We start from the raw sequence: 19,247 nt of genomic DNA on the forward strand, positions 1-19,247 counted from the left end.
GGAAAATGCAGTCTAATGTAGAAAAGTGCAACGTGCAACATGTGGCTAAAAAGGAACGTCAATCATAAATATAAGATGGGAGACACTGTCTGAAAGGTAGTAACCCCAGAAAAGGATTTAGGGGTTTATGTTGACACATTTTAATAATCTAAGCAATTTACAGAAGGAAATGAAAATGTATGTTAGGTTATATCATAAAAATTGTTCAATATAAATCAATGCACATTGTGTTCAGACTCTACACTTCACTAGTGAGACCGTATCTGAAATATTGTGTACAGTTCTGGTCACAACGCTACAAGAGAAGCTGTGCAGAGGACAGCAACCAAGTTCATCCCGTGGGCCTCATTTATAAAACTGTGTGGATTCGAGCATGTAAATATGTGCATGCAAAAAAAAAAAAAAAACAGGGAAATGAAAATACCAAAAAAAATCAAATTTATAAAGCCCGGTGTACACATATTTCTACACAACTTACCGTTTATAAATCACAATCACGTGACCACGCCCCCTGCACCACCCTGGGACATCCATATATGGAGTATGCTAATCAACCTCCTAAATACGCAATCTCAATGCTGCAGAACTTCATTGGCCAGTCGAGACCCTGCCACCTGCATTCAATTGTATCTGGCTCTGTTCTGCAACTGATGGCACAAGATCATGCATAGCATTACAGCGCCCTCTCCACTTGGCTCTGGGGGTCCGGGAAAGGCATAAGGTGCCAGCGTCCGAGCAGGTGCATCAATCATCTCCCACATGTAAGGACATGATTGCTATTACAAAGAATAGCACAGGCCATATGAAACACAGAGGGATCAGCCAGTTACCTTACCAACAAGCCAGCCACCATGTATAGCACCATCACGCATGTCAAAGCTACATGCCTCAAAATAAATGAATCACGGGCTGGCCCACGCCACACGGACACAATGTTTGCCAGCCACATCACAGCATCACAATAACTTGTGCATTAATGGAATGTAACCACTTACGGTTAACAAAAGCAACTTTGTTCTTGCTTGTAATGGGCACTGCTGCAAATTGCCTTTTTATGTTGGCAAAAACATGTCATGTTTTATGTACAGTATGTGCACCCACACCATATGAAAACTGGATGCAGTGCCCTGCCGGTCAGTTAATGGCTTCCAGCACAGCAGGCATGATGAAGTGAAGGTTGGCTGAGATACTGTTTACCTTTCAGCCAGTTTCCTGAGCATTGACAACTGACATAAAACAGTAAAAGTTCTTCAGTGCAAATACGCAGCATTGGTCCACTTAAAAGGGAACTAAAATAGAATGTGTACATCATATTCATCATTTTTGAGGTGCAATAAATTTGTCACGTCAACACACATTCTAACAATGGCTCAGTAACATGAATTATTTTACACTTGAGTCATCATTTAGCTGGTTTGCTTGCATTTTCCTGCCTGATCAAAGATGTTGTCATTTCCCAGTTTCTTTGAAATGTGTACGTACACATTGGTCGCAGTTGCCATAATTATGCACTTGTTCACCTGTCTAGTTTTCTTTTATAAATCTCGACGTTTGTATGAGAAGCTGCATAGGCACATTCCGAGCCTTTTTGTCCATACACAAGCTTTAGAAATGAGGCCCTAGGGCTTGAGGACATGTCATACTCTGACATGCTCAGAAACTTAGTTTAGTATCAAGCGGAGAAGACTACATGGGCACCAAATCCAGATTTTCAAAATTCTCTACGGTATTAATGAAGTAGATCTAGCAGAACTATTTCAAGTAAATGGCAAATCATGTACTCAAGGACATCAGTGGAAATTAAGGGGAAGTGCATTTGGGACTGAAGCCTGGAAGCACTTCTTTAGATAGATAGATAGATAGATAGATAGATACTGTAGATATGCAAAGAGTTGTGGGAATCTGGCACAAACTATTGAGATGTGTAGTTGAAGCAGAAATCTTGACAACCTTTAAGACATATCTGGGTGAGATATTGGGGAAGCATAGCCATTAGCTAAACACAAGCTTGATGGGCTGAATGTTCTCTTCTCATTTGTCAAACATCCATACTATATAGAAAACAAAACATTCAGCTGTGTTCCTGGGTGGTTGCCATTTTGGATTATTTGCTGTAGTGCAGTATGCCTTATTAATTATTATTTAATAGACTTCACGTCCGCCCGAGTTCCCACATTTTCCTGTCCCGCACCTACAAACCCCAAGCACTCCAACCTCCTGATCAGTCAGTACTTTTGACTCAGTCCTTTATGATTACCCATTTCAAAGTTCATTTTGTTTGTTGTCAACAATATACAGGGTGGACCCTCTAAACCTTTATCTGTTTTATCTGTTTATTTCACAGTTGGTGTAGTCAGCAGGATCGTGTTCCCTCATGTCCAAGGAACAGGACCTCAACTCAATATTGACCAATACCAAGTCCCATATAGACCTGTGGGACTCTGAGGGACCATTTACACCCCAGGGGGACTGTAAAACAACAGTTTGGGGTAGATAACGCCCTTCATAAGTCATCTCCCCCTATCCTTCCATTACGGAGGCATCCTGGTGGGGGCAATGGCACCGGCCTCCATCTGTCACATTTCTTCCCCCCTCAGCTGCTGAGTCGTGTAGGGTGAGGCGTCCAGTCCCTGTCAGGTAAAGGCACTGGCTGCCATCTGTCACAACACACTAGAGAGACAGCTGATAAACTTTGTATTGGCCAGAGTGAGTAAAATAAGTTGCATTTAGACCCTACTGATTGGTGGATTTTGAATAACGCAAAGTGACGAATTCCCAGAAAAGCTGAAGCTCCACACAGATAATAAGGGGGCAGGCGCCCTTCACTTCTCAGAGCAGACAAGGACAAGAATCTCGAAAGCCAAAGGGCCAGGCCTACTCTTCCATGTTGTGAGCTTCCCACAGCTGCTGATAGTTTTAAGTGTTTGCTGTTCTCCTCACTGCCAAATCACTCACTATTGGTGTTGTTATGTTTATTTGATGGGGAGTACCAGGCAGGGGACATATATTAACAGCACTGAAGTGTTAGGGTGTGAACATTGACTACACACAGCATTACGTTTCAATTACACTCAGTTTTAGTTCCATTCAATTGTCTGCAAACACTAATATAAGCAGAGAAGATAAAAAGTACTGTGATGGACTAGCACCAGTCCAAGGCTGATTCCGGCCCTATGTTCGATGCAGCCCCACTGCTCCTGTATTGGGTTAAGCAAGTTTCAGAAGGTTATGCTACATGAAAAACATGACAGCAAAGTTTGTCTAGTTGTGGGTTTAAATCTCCGCATGGACACGGTGTGGAGATTGCACTTCCTCTCTGCGTCTGCTTTGGTTTTCCTCCTCTATCCAAGACATTTATATTGGTTCAACTGGTAACTCTAAACTGACTGTTTATATGAATGAATGTTATCATATACACTAACGTCTCTTGTGATGTTGTTTTTTTTTTCCCTTCCTTGTGCTGAATGATTCTGAGATAAGTCACCAGCACCTAAATGCATTACAGTATGTGGGCACTGAAAGATTGGTCCAAGTCAGGGCAACACATACCTGTAAAACTGTACCACAATCAACTTCAGAATGATTAAAGCTGTCATCAAGTATAGTGACAACAGCGGAACCTCCTACCACTCGCTAAGTCCATCACCAAAACTAAAGAAGAAAAAAACAAAACAAAACCAGAGGTTAATACGTGGCACAAAGAACAGCACTGGGCGAAAGAACAAACTCCTTCCAGATGGTGTTGAGGCACTATGCTGACTGTACAATGCCTGACAAATTATGACCCATGAGACCAAAAAAAAAAATCAATAACGTAAAATTATAAGGTTGAGTAAGCTAAAATACCACACCACCACATGCTGGTTAGGAAGCCCATCTGACAGGGCCAATTGAAACTAGTAAGGAGACAAGAAATGCCTTTAGACAGAAGTAATTAAAATTGGGCAGTACTGTGTACTTAACTCCGAAACCAAAGGAATGCAAATGCACAGAGATCATTGCCCATTCCACTGACTAGAAACAAAACCAGCTCATAAATTTATAATATTACATTTGAGTTTAGATGGTGCCATATTAATGGATTAAGAGACAGAGGGCAACCCTTCACACAAGATATAATCATGAAGTCAGAAGCTTTACTGGGGATTTTAATTTCTGCATTCTTTCTAATCATCTCAAATACCCTGGTGGCATTTAAATGCTATTAATTCTGAGCATTAAACTGAGCAATCACATTCCCATTTAAAATTTAACCTCTTATTAAACAAAGAAACAAAATTCAAGCTCTGCTTTTCACCAATATCTTACCTCGATGTGCCTCAATGCCAGGCTTTCCTTGTTGTGGGTGGACTCCTCCCCTGACCCCACCCATCTAAGGAAGTGGGCGGGGTGCCATTTAAATGGCAGGAGATGTAGATAGCAAGCCTATCAGCCGCATTTAAATTGTTTCCAAATACCTCATGTTAATAAATGCAAACTACTTGTTGGGCTGATAGGCTCCTGCACAGAGAATTGCACATGGGGTGCATGTGAGTAGTGGGCATAAGTGAAGAACAAAGCCCCCAGAGTGAGGGTGTTCAGCAGGCTGTCTGCAATCCATGGACAAACTTGTTCCATAAACTGGCCTGCTTCAGTTTTTAGGGTGGTGGGAGTCTAAAACTCTCCTGTAAGTGTAGAAAGTATAAAAGGAAGCCACATGTTTTCTACATATCCATGAGAAGCACAAGACAACTGTGTCATCTTATCACAGTCGTGGTGACAGCTTAAAAAGTTTGGGCACATGGCAGTACAAGGGAGACTAGACTGGGTGAAGAGATCCATTAAGTAAGGGTAGGTATTTGTCAGCAGGGGGGCCGGTGGAAAGGATGAATGGAAGTGGTGGTCAGCGAGTAGGTGTCAATTCTGAGAATGCCAAACACTGCTAAATTAACTCTAGCGCGGGTGTTTTGTGTGTTCACCCTGTGATGGCCTGGCACCCTGCCCAGGTGTTGTTCCTGCCTTGTGCCCAATGATTGCTAGGATTGGTTCCAGCTGCCCCACGATCCTGCCCTGCATAAACTAGTTAAAGAAATTAATTGATAGATACAGAAGATGATGGAAATCTGGCATCCAGCCAACTTGAGTAAAACCAGATATCGGTTGCTAAATCATTTGTAAGAGAAACTTGCATTTACTCCTAGGACTGTTGTCCGTTTCAGAAAACAGTAATGTCTTTATAGAAGGCAAATTCTATTTATAGGATATATAAGTAAGTACAGTATGAGTTTGAGTTGCGTTGTTTTGCGGCATTGAAAGTTATAATTCTTACAGTTTAATATAAGTAAGAAATGAAGGAAATATAAACACTTTCACGTGCCTTTAATCCAAGCCAAACATAATCCATTTCATTGTCTTTTACATTTTTGTTTGTTCGTCTTGTGTGTTTTTTCTCATGAAAAGTCCAAAGACAATAAACATTTAAATCCATGACTCTTAAGATGGCCGATTGAAACATTTCTTGTTTGCGAAGATTATATGAACACATCTCCTGCAAAGGAATTCAAGCCACAGACTTCCTTCTTGTGGAAGTCTTACCATGTAAACAGAGGTACAGAACATCCCTGAAGCACTGCTTCACAATTCGGACTGTAGTTCCTGGTGACCTGCTGGCTCACAGTGCAATGTAAGCTCTTAGGCACTAAATAATTACCCAAATTAAAATAACAGCTGGTCTCAGGCAGTCTTTAAAATTACTTGGTTTTAATTATCCTGCTACATAAAATAGTTGAAATGTGCAATCCAACTGGTTTACTGACAAGTACCAAAATGTGACATACATTAGTCGAAACATTACTTAATGTGCAACAAAACGTGCAGAGGGGACTATGGGAGTGGAAAACTGCCTGATATCTTGGAGTGCTGGGGAAGATCTCAGATGATCGCTTAATATTTTAGTTGCAACTTTAAGCAAACGGGATATTTACCCACTGTGCTCACTTATAGCTCAGTAAGCTTTTGGAACTGCCCCAGAAATGCCCTTTTGCTCTTCTTCGTGCCATGTGTGAAGACTCTGCTCTGTATTGATGATTTACTTTAAAATGATGGGTTATTCAAAAAACAGGCAGATCTGCACCACAGAAGACAAGGCACTGTGAAATGCTCTAAGAGTTAGTATTACACTATCCACCCATTTTCAGAATCCACTTTTTCTAGGGGGGAATGTACACAAGGCAGAAACTCAGACCATGGAAATAACATTAGACCACCGAAAGATAAATGCAAACGATTAACACAAGAAAATAAAAAGGAAAAGGTGACACTTGACTTCTGCTAACACTTAATTTTATTGTACTTCATCTCTTGATATTGTATACCACAATTTGAAAACTGCACATTCCTCAAACCTTCTTTACTTACAAGTAATGTAAATTACAACGTACCATATCCTTCTCCTTTCACCTTCCTCACATGCAAATCCCATCACTCTTAAAGCTCATAGTCACTAATTTTTCTAACGAAATCCTTCATCTGAGCTTAAAAGTCATAGCTCTTCACAAAAAAAGAGCAACACTCAAAACCTTTTTTACATTTTAAAAACTAGATGCACTAACCTTTATCAACATATCAGCTACCTTATCAGTCTTCTGTACACGGCTTCTCTCAGTAGTTCCACAAATAAAAATATATATATACATATATACTGTATATATAAATATATATATTTTCAATGCTTGCAGTAACAACATCAGTCCAAAAACACAAATCCACATGCAAGATGTGACTCTGAATGAGTTTGTTTGGCTTTATGGTGAACACTTTTGGCTCAGCATTACCATGGCTCAGATTGTAGGTTTTAACAATATACAAAAAAAAAAGGGCAATACGGGGGAAAAAACCTACTCTATCTTCTCTACAACTGCTTGTTTAAAATTGTTTAAAAAAATAATAAAATATGGTGGAGTTCAATTATAAAATACAAATAATATGATTCAAGGTCATTAATATGCTTAGAAAATATGTCCATATAAGAAGGAATGTCTATTTACATTTGTAAGACAGTGTGTTCCAGAACAGTCTAAAAAAACACAGCATGCTCTATAGTGACCCCTTATTTACATCAAACAATTTACAGAATGAACAATCTCATTTTTTATCTGATCCATATTTTCCAAAGTGTAATAACGGCTATAATACTTATTTACAATATTAAGGAAATCATTTCTGGCTGCAAATTACACCCATGGACACACTTAAACGCATGTGTGTAACTCTAATAGGTATGTGCTCATTTATTACACTGAAAATCGGGGTTTCAGATGATCAGATTCACTTTTAGGAAATTGGCATACTGTTGGAATACTTTTAAGTAAAAGTTCACAACTTTAAAAACAAACCCTAATGTTATACAGAAAGTATAACAGACTCGACAAATGTAGCTGCCATCATGAAAAATAAAATAAAAAAACAAAAGAAATTATTACATTTCTTAAGACAAAACAAAAATGTAACACTTATAAATACAACAATTCATTGGAGTGCAGCAACAGACACTATTTACACAACTGTTTCTTTTCTTTTGCCCCCTGATTGGGATTTGTCCTTTTTTGATTTGTGAACTGGTGGCGTCTTGTTGACAGCCACCTGTAGGTTTTCAGTCTCCTCTGTTGTGTCATCCTGAACAGACCCTGATTCAGAAATCTCATCTGCTTCCATATGAACAATTCCAGAGAGAACAGACTCGCGCCGCTTCTCCTTGGTACTTCCCACTCGGGAGTTCTGTTCGTGGGTCTCTACAGTTTCTTGTTTCTCCTTCAATGGAGAATGGTTCTGCTGGTGTGTAGCAATAGCGGCACGGATACAGTTGAGCCACTGCTGTTTGTGGAATATGTCGTTGCCTTGCAAGGTATGTGACTGGCCCTGAGATGGATCTTGGAATCGAACTCTGAAGATGTTTTTGGCTAAAATCAAAAAAAAAAAGTTTTAGAAGATGGCTAAAAATTACATGTCATATGACGTCAGCTTTAAATTGAAAAAACAAAAACATTTACAGGCTTCTTTTAAAATTTTTTTTTCTTGCAAATATTCCCTATTTTTCCTTTTCTTAGTCAGTGGCCTCAGTTCTTTAAAAAGTGATTATTAAAGGGTACTGCTCAAAGCATCAATTCTTCATACAGTCTAGGCCTACCTTTGTCTGCGTTACTGAAAGCTCCTCTGAATGAGCCTCCCATTCGAACATCTCCATCTTGTAAGTCCTCCAGAACCAGTTCTTCTACTGGAATTGGCTGACGATAAACCTGGTAGTAAGGCCGATCACTACGGGTCACCGGCCTGGTTAAAATCAAGATGTCTTGAAAAAGGAATACATACAGTTTCTGGGGATAAAAGAGGAGAAGAAAACAACTTTATTGTAAAAGCTCATTGGACTACAATTCTTCACATAAAGAGCCACTTAGCACACAGTTGATTGTAAGTCTGAAAATTGTGTTAACATGTTAAACACTTATGTATTTGTATAAGGCAATGTTTCACATGCTCTGGATTGTTTTGTTCTCATACTTCTATTCCTTAAAGTCTGTTTGTCTCCATTAAGCACATGCAGGCTCCTAAGTATAAAACTGAAATAACTAATCTGCATCTTTTTAACCTGGTTGGAATGAACTTATTGACCACTGGACTTTGTCTTTGAATACATTATTTTCCAGTAAAATATTTTAGTTTTACACATATTTTGATCTTCAGTTTTATGCTATGAATTTGGCATCTGTTTGTTATCTCAAATAATTATAAAAGTTCTATGAAAAATGCAGTATGTTAACATATACAAAACATCCTAAACATAGGCCCTTTCTCTCCAGCACAAATCACAAAGCTCTACTTAGAACAATGTTACAGTTCGCTTTCCTTGTAGTGCATACCTAATGCCACAGCAATATTGACATGATAATATTTACAATATAAATATGTTTATTTTTTGGGAACTTGTTGCCAACAATTTATCAAGTAGTTCTTCTGTACGTAACTGAACAACACGACAGTCCCATTATCACTACTGCTCTGTGTCTTTTATTAAAAGAAACATCTTTAAATACATAAGAAAAATACTTACAGTTCCACTCTTATTCCTCAGCTCTCCATGACACAACAGTGTCCTACTGGCTTCTATTCGTGGATCTTTTTGTCTTTCATCAAGGTAGTCTAATTTGTCAATGTAATACTGGCATTCAGATTCACCTTTCTTTACATTGATGTCAGAAAGTACACCGTGGATTATTGAAATCTAAAATAATAAACATACAGGAAAAACATTTTAGTGGTCACAAAAACATTCTATAAACAAAAAGTTAGTTAACTAATAACGCAAATGCAGTGTCTAATACATGACATGAAATGAAAGAAACTTACAGCTTCTTCCAACGTCTCAATATCAGAATGGTCATTTGGAGTGTGCTTTAAAATCTCTTTCAGAAGCAGGGGATATTTGACCAGTCTGCTCCGTGGAATGTCCAGGAAGCTCCAGAGGTCGAGTTTTCGGCTGAATGGGGACTCGAGACATCGCTGGAGAAAGTCCTGAACTCTGCGGTCTTGCTTTTTCTGATCCAACAATGCTTTTGCTGCCAGCTGTTTACTGCAGTATTTTTTATATGCATTGAGTCTTGGCAGCTAAAAGTCAAAAAAATGAAGAGGCATTCAACATTGTTTACTTCAAGGTGCTAAAGTGATTTCAAATTTTAATTTAGAAAAGTACATTTTCATGCAGTATATTCTACTTTTCCCTCTGCTTCATAAATAAAAAAAAATACAATAAACTATCCATTACTGAACCAGGAACAGAAATATAACTGTCAGGACTTACCCATTTAATAAATATGTGTCCAATCTGCCCCACTGTCCCATCTGGATCTGTAGCTTTTGTGAGTTGTTCCAGAAGGTCTTAGATAAGAAGAAAGATCACATTTTACAATCCAAAACAAACAGAAAAGATAAAGAACTGTAATTAAATCTCTTATTAAATATCTAACAAGCATTTTAACCTTGACACTTATTTTCACTTCCCCATCAAAGTAACGGTAATGTTCTGTTTCACAAAGGCAGATCTGCATGTATCTGTATAATGCTTACCTTCATGTAAGGGGATATAGGAATCCAGATCTCCAAATATTTGAGTCAGTTCATCCTCAGACATAATAGACAGCTTCAGCATGGGGTCATGGTAAGCCTAAAAGTAAATATATTTAAAAAGGACTTAGGACTTGCACTTGTATCACTGTACTTGTATGTGCTAAAAGCAAATGTTTAAGTATGTGTTACAGCAAAGCAGCTCAATTTGCAAAACGACAAGGATGTTGTTAGCATCATTATTGATATCCAAAATTAGTATGGAGTAGTTTAATTGTCAAAAATGACTTACCTTTCGAGCCAACTTCAGGTCATCAATTAAATCTTGCTCTCCTCTGTACAGTTCAAAAATAGCCTAAAGGGTGAGGAAGAAAAAAATGAACATGCTAAATATAAAATATACACCTTCAATATCTGATAAAACTTGTTAATGCTTTAATTGGCCACTTTCCTTAATATTTATTTATAATAATTAAATAATACTAATCACTAATACATTTTGCAAGCCATTCCAAAGCTGTTTGACTACAGTTTTGTTAATTTGGATTAACTGAATTAGCTAGAGAAACTCTTCAGTGCATAGTGGATTCTACAGGTCTGTGAAAACAACCCCAAGAATCTGCAGTGGTTGCATACAAATATGTTCATACAACCAGCACTTTCATTAATGAGGTGTCTTTCATCCTATTTTCTTCTCTAACTTGTTTAATCCAATTCACAGTCACCAGGGGTGGGTTGGTCGAGGAAATCATTCCAGGCAGCATTGACAGCAAAGCAGGAAGCAGCCCTGGACAAGGAGTCAGTCCACTGCAGCGCCCGCTCATTCACACATCCACACTCATACTGGGGTCAGTTAGGAATTGCCATTTAATCAAACTGAACGTCCGAATATTGTTTGGTGGGTGGTGGGGCGGGTTATTGGGGGGTGGATGGTGTTGGGAACATTCAAAAACCACTGGCCAATGACCATGTGTAGAATTCCACCCATGAGGTCGCAATACTAGCTACAGTACCACTGTGTCATCATACACTGTCTGGGAAACACTGGAGCAAATATTGATGCTGCTAAAGTTGGATTTAGGCCAGACTAAAAGAAATACGTTTTAAAAAGAATAAGTTTTGAATTAGAAATCAATCAGTTCCACTTTTTTTATGTATATAAGCACATTTAAATAAACTCAAACTGGGATAAACTCATTCCTATGTAACATAACGTTTCTTAACTTGGATTATTGTGACCTGTATCATAATCACTATGATCATACCTCCTGTCTTTTGATTTCTTTGGCAGAAAACGTTCCCTTTTTGTTAACATCAAGTGTCTCAGACCAAAGGGTGCTATTGCGCCGTTTTGGTGGGGTGGGTGCCGCTGCTTTGCTGCAGGACTTCTGGGAACTATTTGGTGACTTGCTGTCACTTCGAAAAGAGATGGACTATTGGAAAAAAAATCAAAATAATTAATAAATGTTTTTTTAGCCATTTAAACCAAAAATGTATTCAGTACAATAGTTGGAAATGCACAATGGATAGGTGTCATTAAATTACTTTTAGCATGCTAGTGCATTTTTAAAAGAAGTAGTAAGGGAATTATCTTATAGCATAAAAAACAAAAATAAAACCAAAAACTGCAACATGCATACCTGAATTGTATGTCCAAAGCGCCTGACAGCGCCATTTCTTACAGGTGAGATTAGATTAGCCAGTGAAGTCACCCTGCTAAGGGGGCGAACCCGCTTGTGACTTGGCTCCTGCAAAAACAAAGGAACAATATTTAAGAAAAATCTTCATTGACACTTGTGAAATTTAATCAACGTAGTTAAACACAAAGCATTTTTTTTTACTATCATACTTTTTGTAATTGGATTAATAAAACTAGTTCAGTGGCAATTGCTACCTTCCAGTTTTGCTAAATTTCTTGGTTCACTCTAATAAAGTAGATCCTTCCATAAGCAGCTCCGGAAATCAGTCATATTCAACAGCTGGTTTAAACAGACTATGAACAAATGAGTCTTTTGTGTTATAATGCTCTGTTCTTATTTCTACTTAGGGTAAAAAGGTTACAGGCATGTCTGGTATGCATCTGGTTGTGTGCCCGGCTGCCATATGGAAATTGCAACTGATGCAGCAAATGCTTGCTAAAACTTATGGGACCTTGCTGTACAATAGGATAAAAATGGACTGGTTTTCAAATTATATGTGGTATATAAGTGTGGGTGTAAATAAATATCCTAAAATGTGGAACGTTAAAAAAACAAAACATAAAATATGGTAATATACAATCATTTTAGCTATACTGAGTTTTAAGCATAAAAGAAAAAAAGATATATCACAGAAAAAAATACATTTAGGATGAATAAGAAAATTAATGAGTAAGCAAATATAGTGCTTCACAAATCATGGATTGTGTGTACTTCTTTTCTTATAGACCTTGTCGTGTTTGAAAACATGCCCTTGCGTGAGAAAGGTAACACTTTTGAAGCTATAAAGATCCAGCTGCTGAAAAAGAACTAACAAATCTAATGGACTTTGAACAGGTTAAGACATGGCCTTTTACAAGGTAAAAACTGTTCTGGGATTTAGTTTAGCCTCAAGGCAATACCCCTCCCTCCTATAGAATACACACACAACTAGGACTAGCATATTATTAAACAAAATGCCTCATACAGAAACCTTATGTCTTTGTTAGTGCAAAGTCCTGATTTTCAGTCTGTTATTTTTTCAGGTTTCAGTTGCTACATTAATGAGGAGTTGCAAACAAGGAAATCTCCTTTGCAAGACAGTCAAAACATGGATTGTGTTTCAGAAAATAGCAGCCAAAGTCACAGGACAAGAACCAGCTTATTAGTCTGCTAAATACAGTAAACAAAAGGCAACACTCAGTGCGGACTTAAAAAATGAGTTTGCCTACATGCACATAGGATCTTGATATAACTGCAAAATAAAGGTCACTGTATTCATGAATCTGTTCATAATGTGTGCATTCAGGCCAAACAAGAGCCACTTTTGTTTGGCAAATGTTACATTACAGTGTAGAAAGGCAATACGTAACACTTTTACTTCTCATTTAGCTGCATGCTGAATCTGTGCAACAATCTTGAAAATCAGTCTAACCACTTGACATTTTTTTTTGTGTGGACTGGGATTTCATTTTGTAAAAATCACTGTCATGCTTGTTATTCAGTGAAGATCATCTCATTTGCCCCCCATGCACCCAAACTCCCAAAACGAGTGTGAGGGAGTGCAACAACTGCACAACCAACTCTGCAGATGTAAAGTATCCCTGAGAGCAACTGTGGAATTGGAACAATCTTTAAACTCTCAACCCTATGAAATGCTCCAGGTACACCACTGAATCGCTACTATTAGTGGGTAAGATATCTCCCAAAATGGCAGTAACAAAAAGGTGAATAGCATAATAGCTATCTCCTAATGATATTATAAATACAATACAAAATGAAAGCAATACTTTATATTATTAACTTTTTAGTCATTTATATAAAATTCCTTAACATCAACCAAACTTTTTTTAATCCCCACTAAAATATAAAGTGTAACTTTTGGTGAAGGATCTTGTTGACGGACTTGAGCTGGCCTTTTTGGCTTTCTATGTGATATGTAAGACTGTTTGAAACCTCTTTCTCACAGTAAAATATGAAACGCTTTTACTGCATCTGTGCAAGCTCAGAAAATTCTAAACAAGACTATGTAAGTTGGAGAAAACTAAACTAGGCAGTATGTAAAAGTAGTTTATTTTTCTTCAAAAATATTAATGAGATAATTCAAATATAATTATCAATATTGCCACCATCCATAGACTAATAATATATTAGGAATAACACTACTGAAATGTATTTAGATTAGTAGCATTCAGTCTATTCTCAAAAAGTAAATATCTTCACAAAAGGGATTCAAATTCAGTGTTTTGAGAGTTCTTGAAGGTAAATTAAAACCAAGCCTGAGAGGAATGATCAACTTTGTGGCATTTAGACTGCACAATGTGGCATTTAAGGACTCTGGAGATGTGCTGCTGCTACTCACAAGCATGTTTCCTTAGCCACATAGGGGCAAGCGAAAGTTAAAACATTAATTCCCATTTGGAATGAAACCAAAGAAAATGATGAATATGTTGGATCCTTAACACACATCCTGATATAAAAGAATCCCTGAAAAAACAGAACACTGCTGTGCCATTAATTTTAGCAGCTTTTGATACCTGTTCATGTGTCCTCTGGGGGACAGTCCTCTTTGCCTATTGCAGGAAGCCACCCAGATCCGGCCTAACACTGCACATTTTGATTAATGATGTTGAGGCCAGTTTGGCCTTTAAACTTAGTCATTTTCAGCAGGCACTCATCACAAGAACCAGCCTGTGACTTTCCTTTATGTACTTCATACTATCACTTCAGGAAACCCTCCTATCCCAGCCTTTCCAAAACAAACACTAAGTACAGCAGCATTTATCAACACCCCTAGCAGCAAAGCAGATAATGATCCCTAATAAAAGGTCAAGTCATACAAAGTAGGGTGTCAATGGTTACTCTATCTCTTTAAACCATATGAAAGAGCATACTGTATATGTGTCAGCAATGCACAATCACGTTTTATTTTATGAATTCCTTATAAATTGCATGTTCTTAGTTGCAAAGTGGTCTCTCTTGCAGTTGTGCTTAGGAATACTTGATTTGAGGTAAAGAGATAAGACTATAAATTTAACTTGAACAAAAGTTCACAATAAGCCACACAAAGAAATAACTTCTGTGGCATTCAAAAGTGCACAAGCTTATTCCTCCATTGTTAATTTAATTAAATAAAAAACTATTTTACACTAAACATTCAGAAAAGCCTGGTGCCCGTAAGAAAAGGCATGCCATTTCATAAAATCATCTGCAAAAAAGATTGCTTTGTAAAGTAACATGACACTTTACAAAGAATCTGCCTGTTGCCCCAGGAGAAATAACAGCTAATGCAAGTTAGGTAACACATTGTATTACTCAGTAATACATTGAAAATTCAAATAATTGTGAATGATCTTAGTGTGGAAACACTTTAGTTCCCTTTCCTGTCAATTACATAAAAAAGAGAAGGAAATCTGCACTAAGACAGAACTGATTTTGATGGTAATTAACAAAGAACAAAACCACTGTGTGTCAAATGGGAAGCTAATGTCTGTCTGCCACTTAAAGCCCCCTTTGACTCACAGGTCAAGCAATGAACCCCTGTCCTAAAATGGAGACTTCAAAGCTATTTAAATGAAGTAGTGAGCTTTTCAATCTGATAGTTTTTCAGTTCACTGGTCTGTAATTTACCATCCGCAAGAATCCAGACTTCTAAAGGAAGGGGCTCATAAAACTCTTTTCCCTTCACTTAACAGCAATCCTGCTTAACAAGTACTATTATGCAGACTAAAAAAAATTAAAAGCCACTAAGAAGAAAAGATGTATAGGAATTCCGATTAGCCACCAGCCAAACACGCCAGTTTTTGCTTAGTAACACAATTGCACCATTCTGCTTCAGCATTCATGAGCATAAATGTTAACAGATAAGGTCCGGCATGCTTGCCACAGATTATAGCTTTGGGTCATAGTCTGTTTTACAAGTGAAACACAGTAAAGGGAAACTGCTGCTCAGTCATTCACTTCTGAAAAGAAATGTTGCTTAGAAAGAACACCTTTATGGCATACTGTAATCCCTTTCAGTTGCATTTTCTTCTTACCTCAGATTCTTTAGAGGACTGATTTTGAATGTCTATGACTTGTAGTGTCCTTTTAATTGGCAACAGGCTTCCAATTTCATCGTAAGCCACCATTCTTTGTAAAATCCCTTAAGGTGCTTCCTATAGGCAGTTCCACATGAAGTTTTCTTGTAGGCAGGACGTCTAAAAGCCAAATGTAAAATCCCTGAACTCTGCTCCTCCTCCTCCTCCAAGCTCAGCAGACTGCTGCTTCTTAATCCTCTCTGGCCTCTACTCTCAAGTAACAGAGAAACCGAACTGCACAGGACTTAGTAAAGGAGGAGTGGTTACAGGGAGTTCAACTAGTTCTGCCCCCTCAGCATCAACTGTCAGCCAACAGCTGCAAACCAAGGGGGGTGGAAATCTCTCCACAGTCCACCCTCATATAAATATGACTCGGTCTTACCAAGTAACTGATAAAGAATACTGGCTTTTCAAAGAGAGTGAGAAAATCAGGCAGAGACTTTAACAACTGTAGTGGATCCGTGGAATATACCTTCACATTCAATTCAGAAATGCTATGTTTATAAAGACAATTGTATGTACATAGTGCTTTTACTTTTTCTTTTTAAACTTTTATGGGTATATTTGTAAAAAAAGAAGCTGCACTAATGGGCCTAAACATCAAAATAAAAATTAATTCAGAACACTAGAACACAAATCAGTCACTGAAGTAAGCACAAGGAAATGAGCTAGGACTACCAGACAAAATGACCCTCTTCTGTCAGAAACAGCTCATTGTTCTAATCACACAGGATGACAGCTAATAGGCAGCCTTTCATTGTTACTTGGGCTCTGCCAATTGTCGTACACACTGAATACAATATGCTGTGCTCTCTCTTTTTTTTTTGTCTGCATAACATGCCACTGGATGCCAGACACTTGCCATAAGAATAGGCCAAATATATACATGTTTATTTATTTAAGTAAGAATTTTCTTCAGTATGCTAAAAATAAAGCACATATCTTGGAGCAGGCTTTCTAAAGTGCCACACAGTCTATGTTTTATGACTGTTCAAAAAGGTCACAGGAGTAAAATACATCAGATAAAGAAATGTTTGTGGTGTGGAGAAGAAAATTTTTTTTTGTCTCGAGTGTGAGCTTGAATTAAACCATAATTTTGTAAGGCATGTCCTTCTAATTATACTAAACATTTTGGATATATGTGGGATTATTTCAGACACAAATATATTTAATAGGCACTTTGTCAATAGCCAAATCCATCTGTCTGTTTTCTGAACCCTATTATTCCATTACAGGATCGCAGGGAACCAATACCTCTTTAAGAAGCACCAGGCACAATGAAGAAAATTACCCTGAAATGGAAGTCAGTCCACCCCATGAGTTGTGAAATGGATTTTGTAGTTCATAGCAACTTCAAGCACCGTGTCTGACAAGCATCTCATCAGGGATGGATCCCGTTTTAATTCCAGTGCTGCCAAGATAGTCTTACACCATGCTGTGGCCATAAATTGAAATAAGCAGATTAAAGTAATGGATAGATGGATGGATGAAATTGAATATGTTCATGTGAAGCAAAGATGTTTTGAACACATATTTGATTTTATTTTTTTAAATACAAAAGTAGGTAATGTTGCTACTCTCATAAAATTGGACCCCCAGTTCAAGTCCTGGCTGGAATGCTTTTTGTATGCCCTGCTCTCAGGTGAATTCTCATTGCAGTGCTCATGTTTCCTTTTACATGGCAAATATGGAATTGAGATGTGCACGAGTCTGGTCTGTGATTGGCAGGCATCTCACCAGTATGTTCCTGCTGATGTCACTCATAGTGACCTTTGTACTGAAGAAAGCAAGTTCAGGGAATGGGTGGAGTGAGGTTTACACTGCAAGATAATATTCAATTTACAAAGCCATAGCACAATAAAAGGAAAATTACAGTGGTAACTGACACAAAATTGGAATTCAGGAAAGATACCTTTCTGTAAAAAAGAATCATCTACACAGCATATGCATGAACAAGCATGAAAGGAAAGAGTTTGCCTACAAGACTGAAACACATCTACAAAAACTACTCACATGCACAGCCTGGTGGAGCAGCAGGGTGTTAACATACAAGTGCTTAAAACTTGTAGTTTATGCAGAGTATATTTTTATATACATATTAAAAAAATGCTTAGTTTACAGCCAAATAATTATAAAGAAGAATGACAAAAATGCTATTAAAACTTTAATTTTTATCTTGAAATATCACATAAATGACACTATGACCCACTGACTTACAGAATAACGGTTGCTTCAAAAAAATTATAACGAGAGAAGTTGTTCAAAAAATGCTACATACCAAAACATGTTTTTAAATTAAATAAAAATACATTTGAAAACTGAAACCACAGCAGAAAAAAAATTATTTTAATTTGCTATTAATAATGCATAAATGCAGGCAGTATGGTACCACTATGGCACTTGCTGCTGCTTCTCAGTCCAGGGACTCGTAGTTAGTTCCAGTCTGGCAATTGCTTTGAGTTTGCATGTTCTTCATATGTGCACAAGTGGTTTCTCTGTGTACCCTGGTTTCTTACATTAGATTAGATAGTGTTTATTTGATCTCAAGGGGAAATTAAAATTTTACAGAAGCTCAAAATAAGAAAAAAATATATGTATATTACAATAAATAAATAACCATCCCCCAAACACACATAAGAACTTCTGGCCTGGATAATGAAAAGCTGCTGCTGTCAAAAACAGGCTACTAGTTGGCAGTAATAAGGTGAGACCTGGCCAGATGTGCCACAGTTTAACATTTAAAAGGCATTAACATTTGAATACAGCAGTTTACAAAGAATCAAAGAAAATTCTTTTCACATCACAAATAGTTTTATGATATCTGGTTACACTTAATAGAAAAATTGTGGATTTAGTCCAGTAAAGTGGCTATTCTTCAACGACCCTGACAACTTATTGAAAAACTGAAAATATACCACTCACTCACTCCATACTGACACCCTTTAACTGGAGTCCAGTACTATCTTAACTTCAGATTCAAGCAACACTTAGATCACTTATTTTTATACAATAAAACAAAATTGTGTCACCCATCTTCATCATGATTTGCAACATCTTTCACATATGACAATCTTATATTGAGAAAGAACAGTGGGTTCATTAACATCAATTAAAAACAAAATCAGTGCTAAAATGTAAAGTCAGCATTCATTCACCGATTGTCTTAAGATTGTAACTGGAATTGCAGCCTCTTCTGGCAACACTGAACACAATGCTTGAACCATGGCAGGGCTCAGCATTAGGTCAGCCACTTACACACACACTCTTTACTTAATTAGAGCACCAATTAACCTAAGCTGAAAGTATTTGGGTTGTGGGACAAAAACCTGGCAAAAAAAAAAAAAGACACCTAGAGAACATATAAACTCCACACAAACAGTGAAGCGGCTGAAGAAAT

At 37.5% G+C, this 19,247-nt stretch overlaps 1 protein-coding gene across 2 annotated transcripts in view; it reads right to left on the reverse strand.

Annotated features, from left to right (window-relative positions):
* Positions 1–6,304: 6,304 nt before the first annotated feature.
* net1 (neuroepithelial cell transforming 1) overlaps positions 6,305–19,247 on the reverse strand; it is an 82,266-nt gene continuing 69,323 nt past the window's right edge. Inside the window, exons 1-10 of one of the 2 annotated variants that reach the window (XM_028814305.2) lie at positions 15,809–16,077; positions 11,736–11,843; positions 11,361–11,528; positions 10,388–10,450; positions 10,099–10,195; positions 9,833–9,909; positions 9,382–9,639; positions 9,086–9,256; positions 8,165–8,351; positions 6,305–7,937 (exon numbers count right to left, since the gene is read on the reverse strand). In XM_028814305.2, the coding sequence (XP_028670138.1) occupies positions 7,534–7,937; positions 8,165–8,351; positions 9,086–9,256; positions 9,382–9,639; positions 9,833–9,909; positions 10,099–10,195; positions 10,388–10,450; positions 11,361–11,528; positions 11,736–11,843; positions 15,809–15,901 (1,626 nt within the window). In that variant the 5' untranslated portion in view covers positions 15,902–16,077 and the 3' untranslated portion in view covers positions 6,305–7,533. Of the gene's footprint in view, positions 7,938–8,164; positions 8,352–9,085; positions 9,257–9,381; positions 9,640–9,832; positions 9,910–10,098; positions 10,196–10,387; positions 10,451–11,360; positions 11,529–11,735; positions 11,844–15,808; positions 16,078–19,247 lie in introns of those variants that run through there. The other variant, XM_028814296.2, reaches the window with a different exon arrangement.

Source organism: Erpetoichthys calabaricus, chromosome 1 (assembly GCF_900747795.2).
Source record: "Erpetoichthys calabaricus chromosome 1, fErpCal1.3, whole genome shotgun sequence".
Lineage (NCBI taxonomy): Eukaryota > Metazoa > Chordata > Cladistia > Polypteriformes > Polypteridae > Erpetoichthys > Erpetoichthys calabaricus.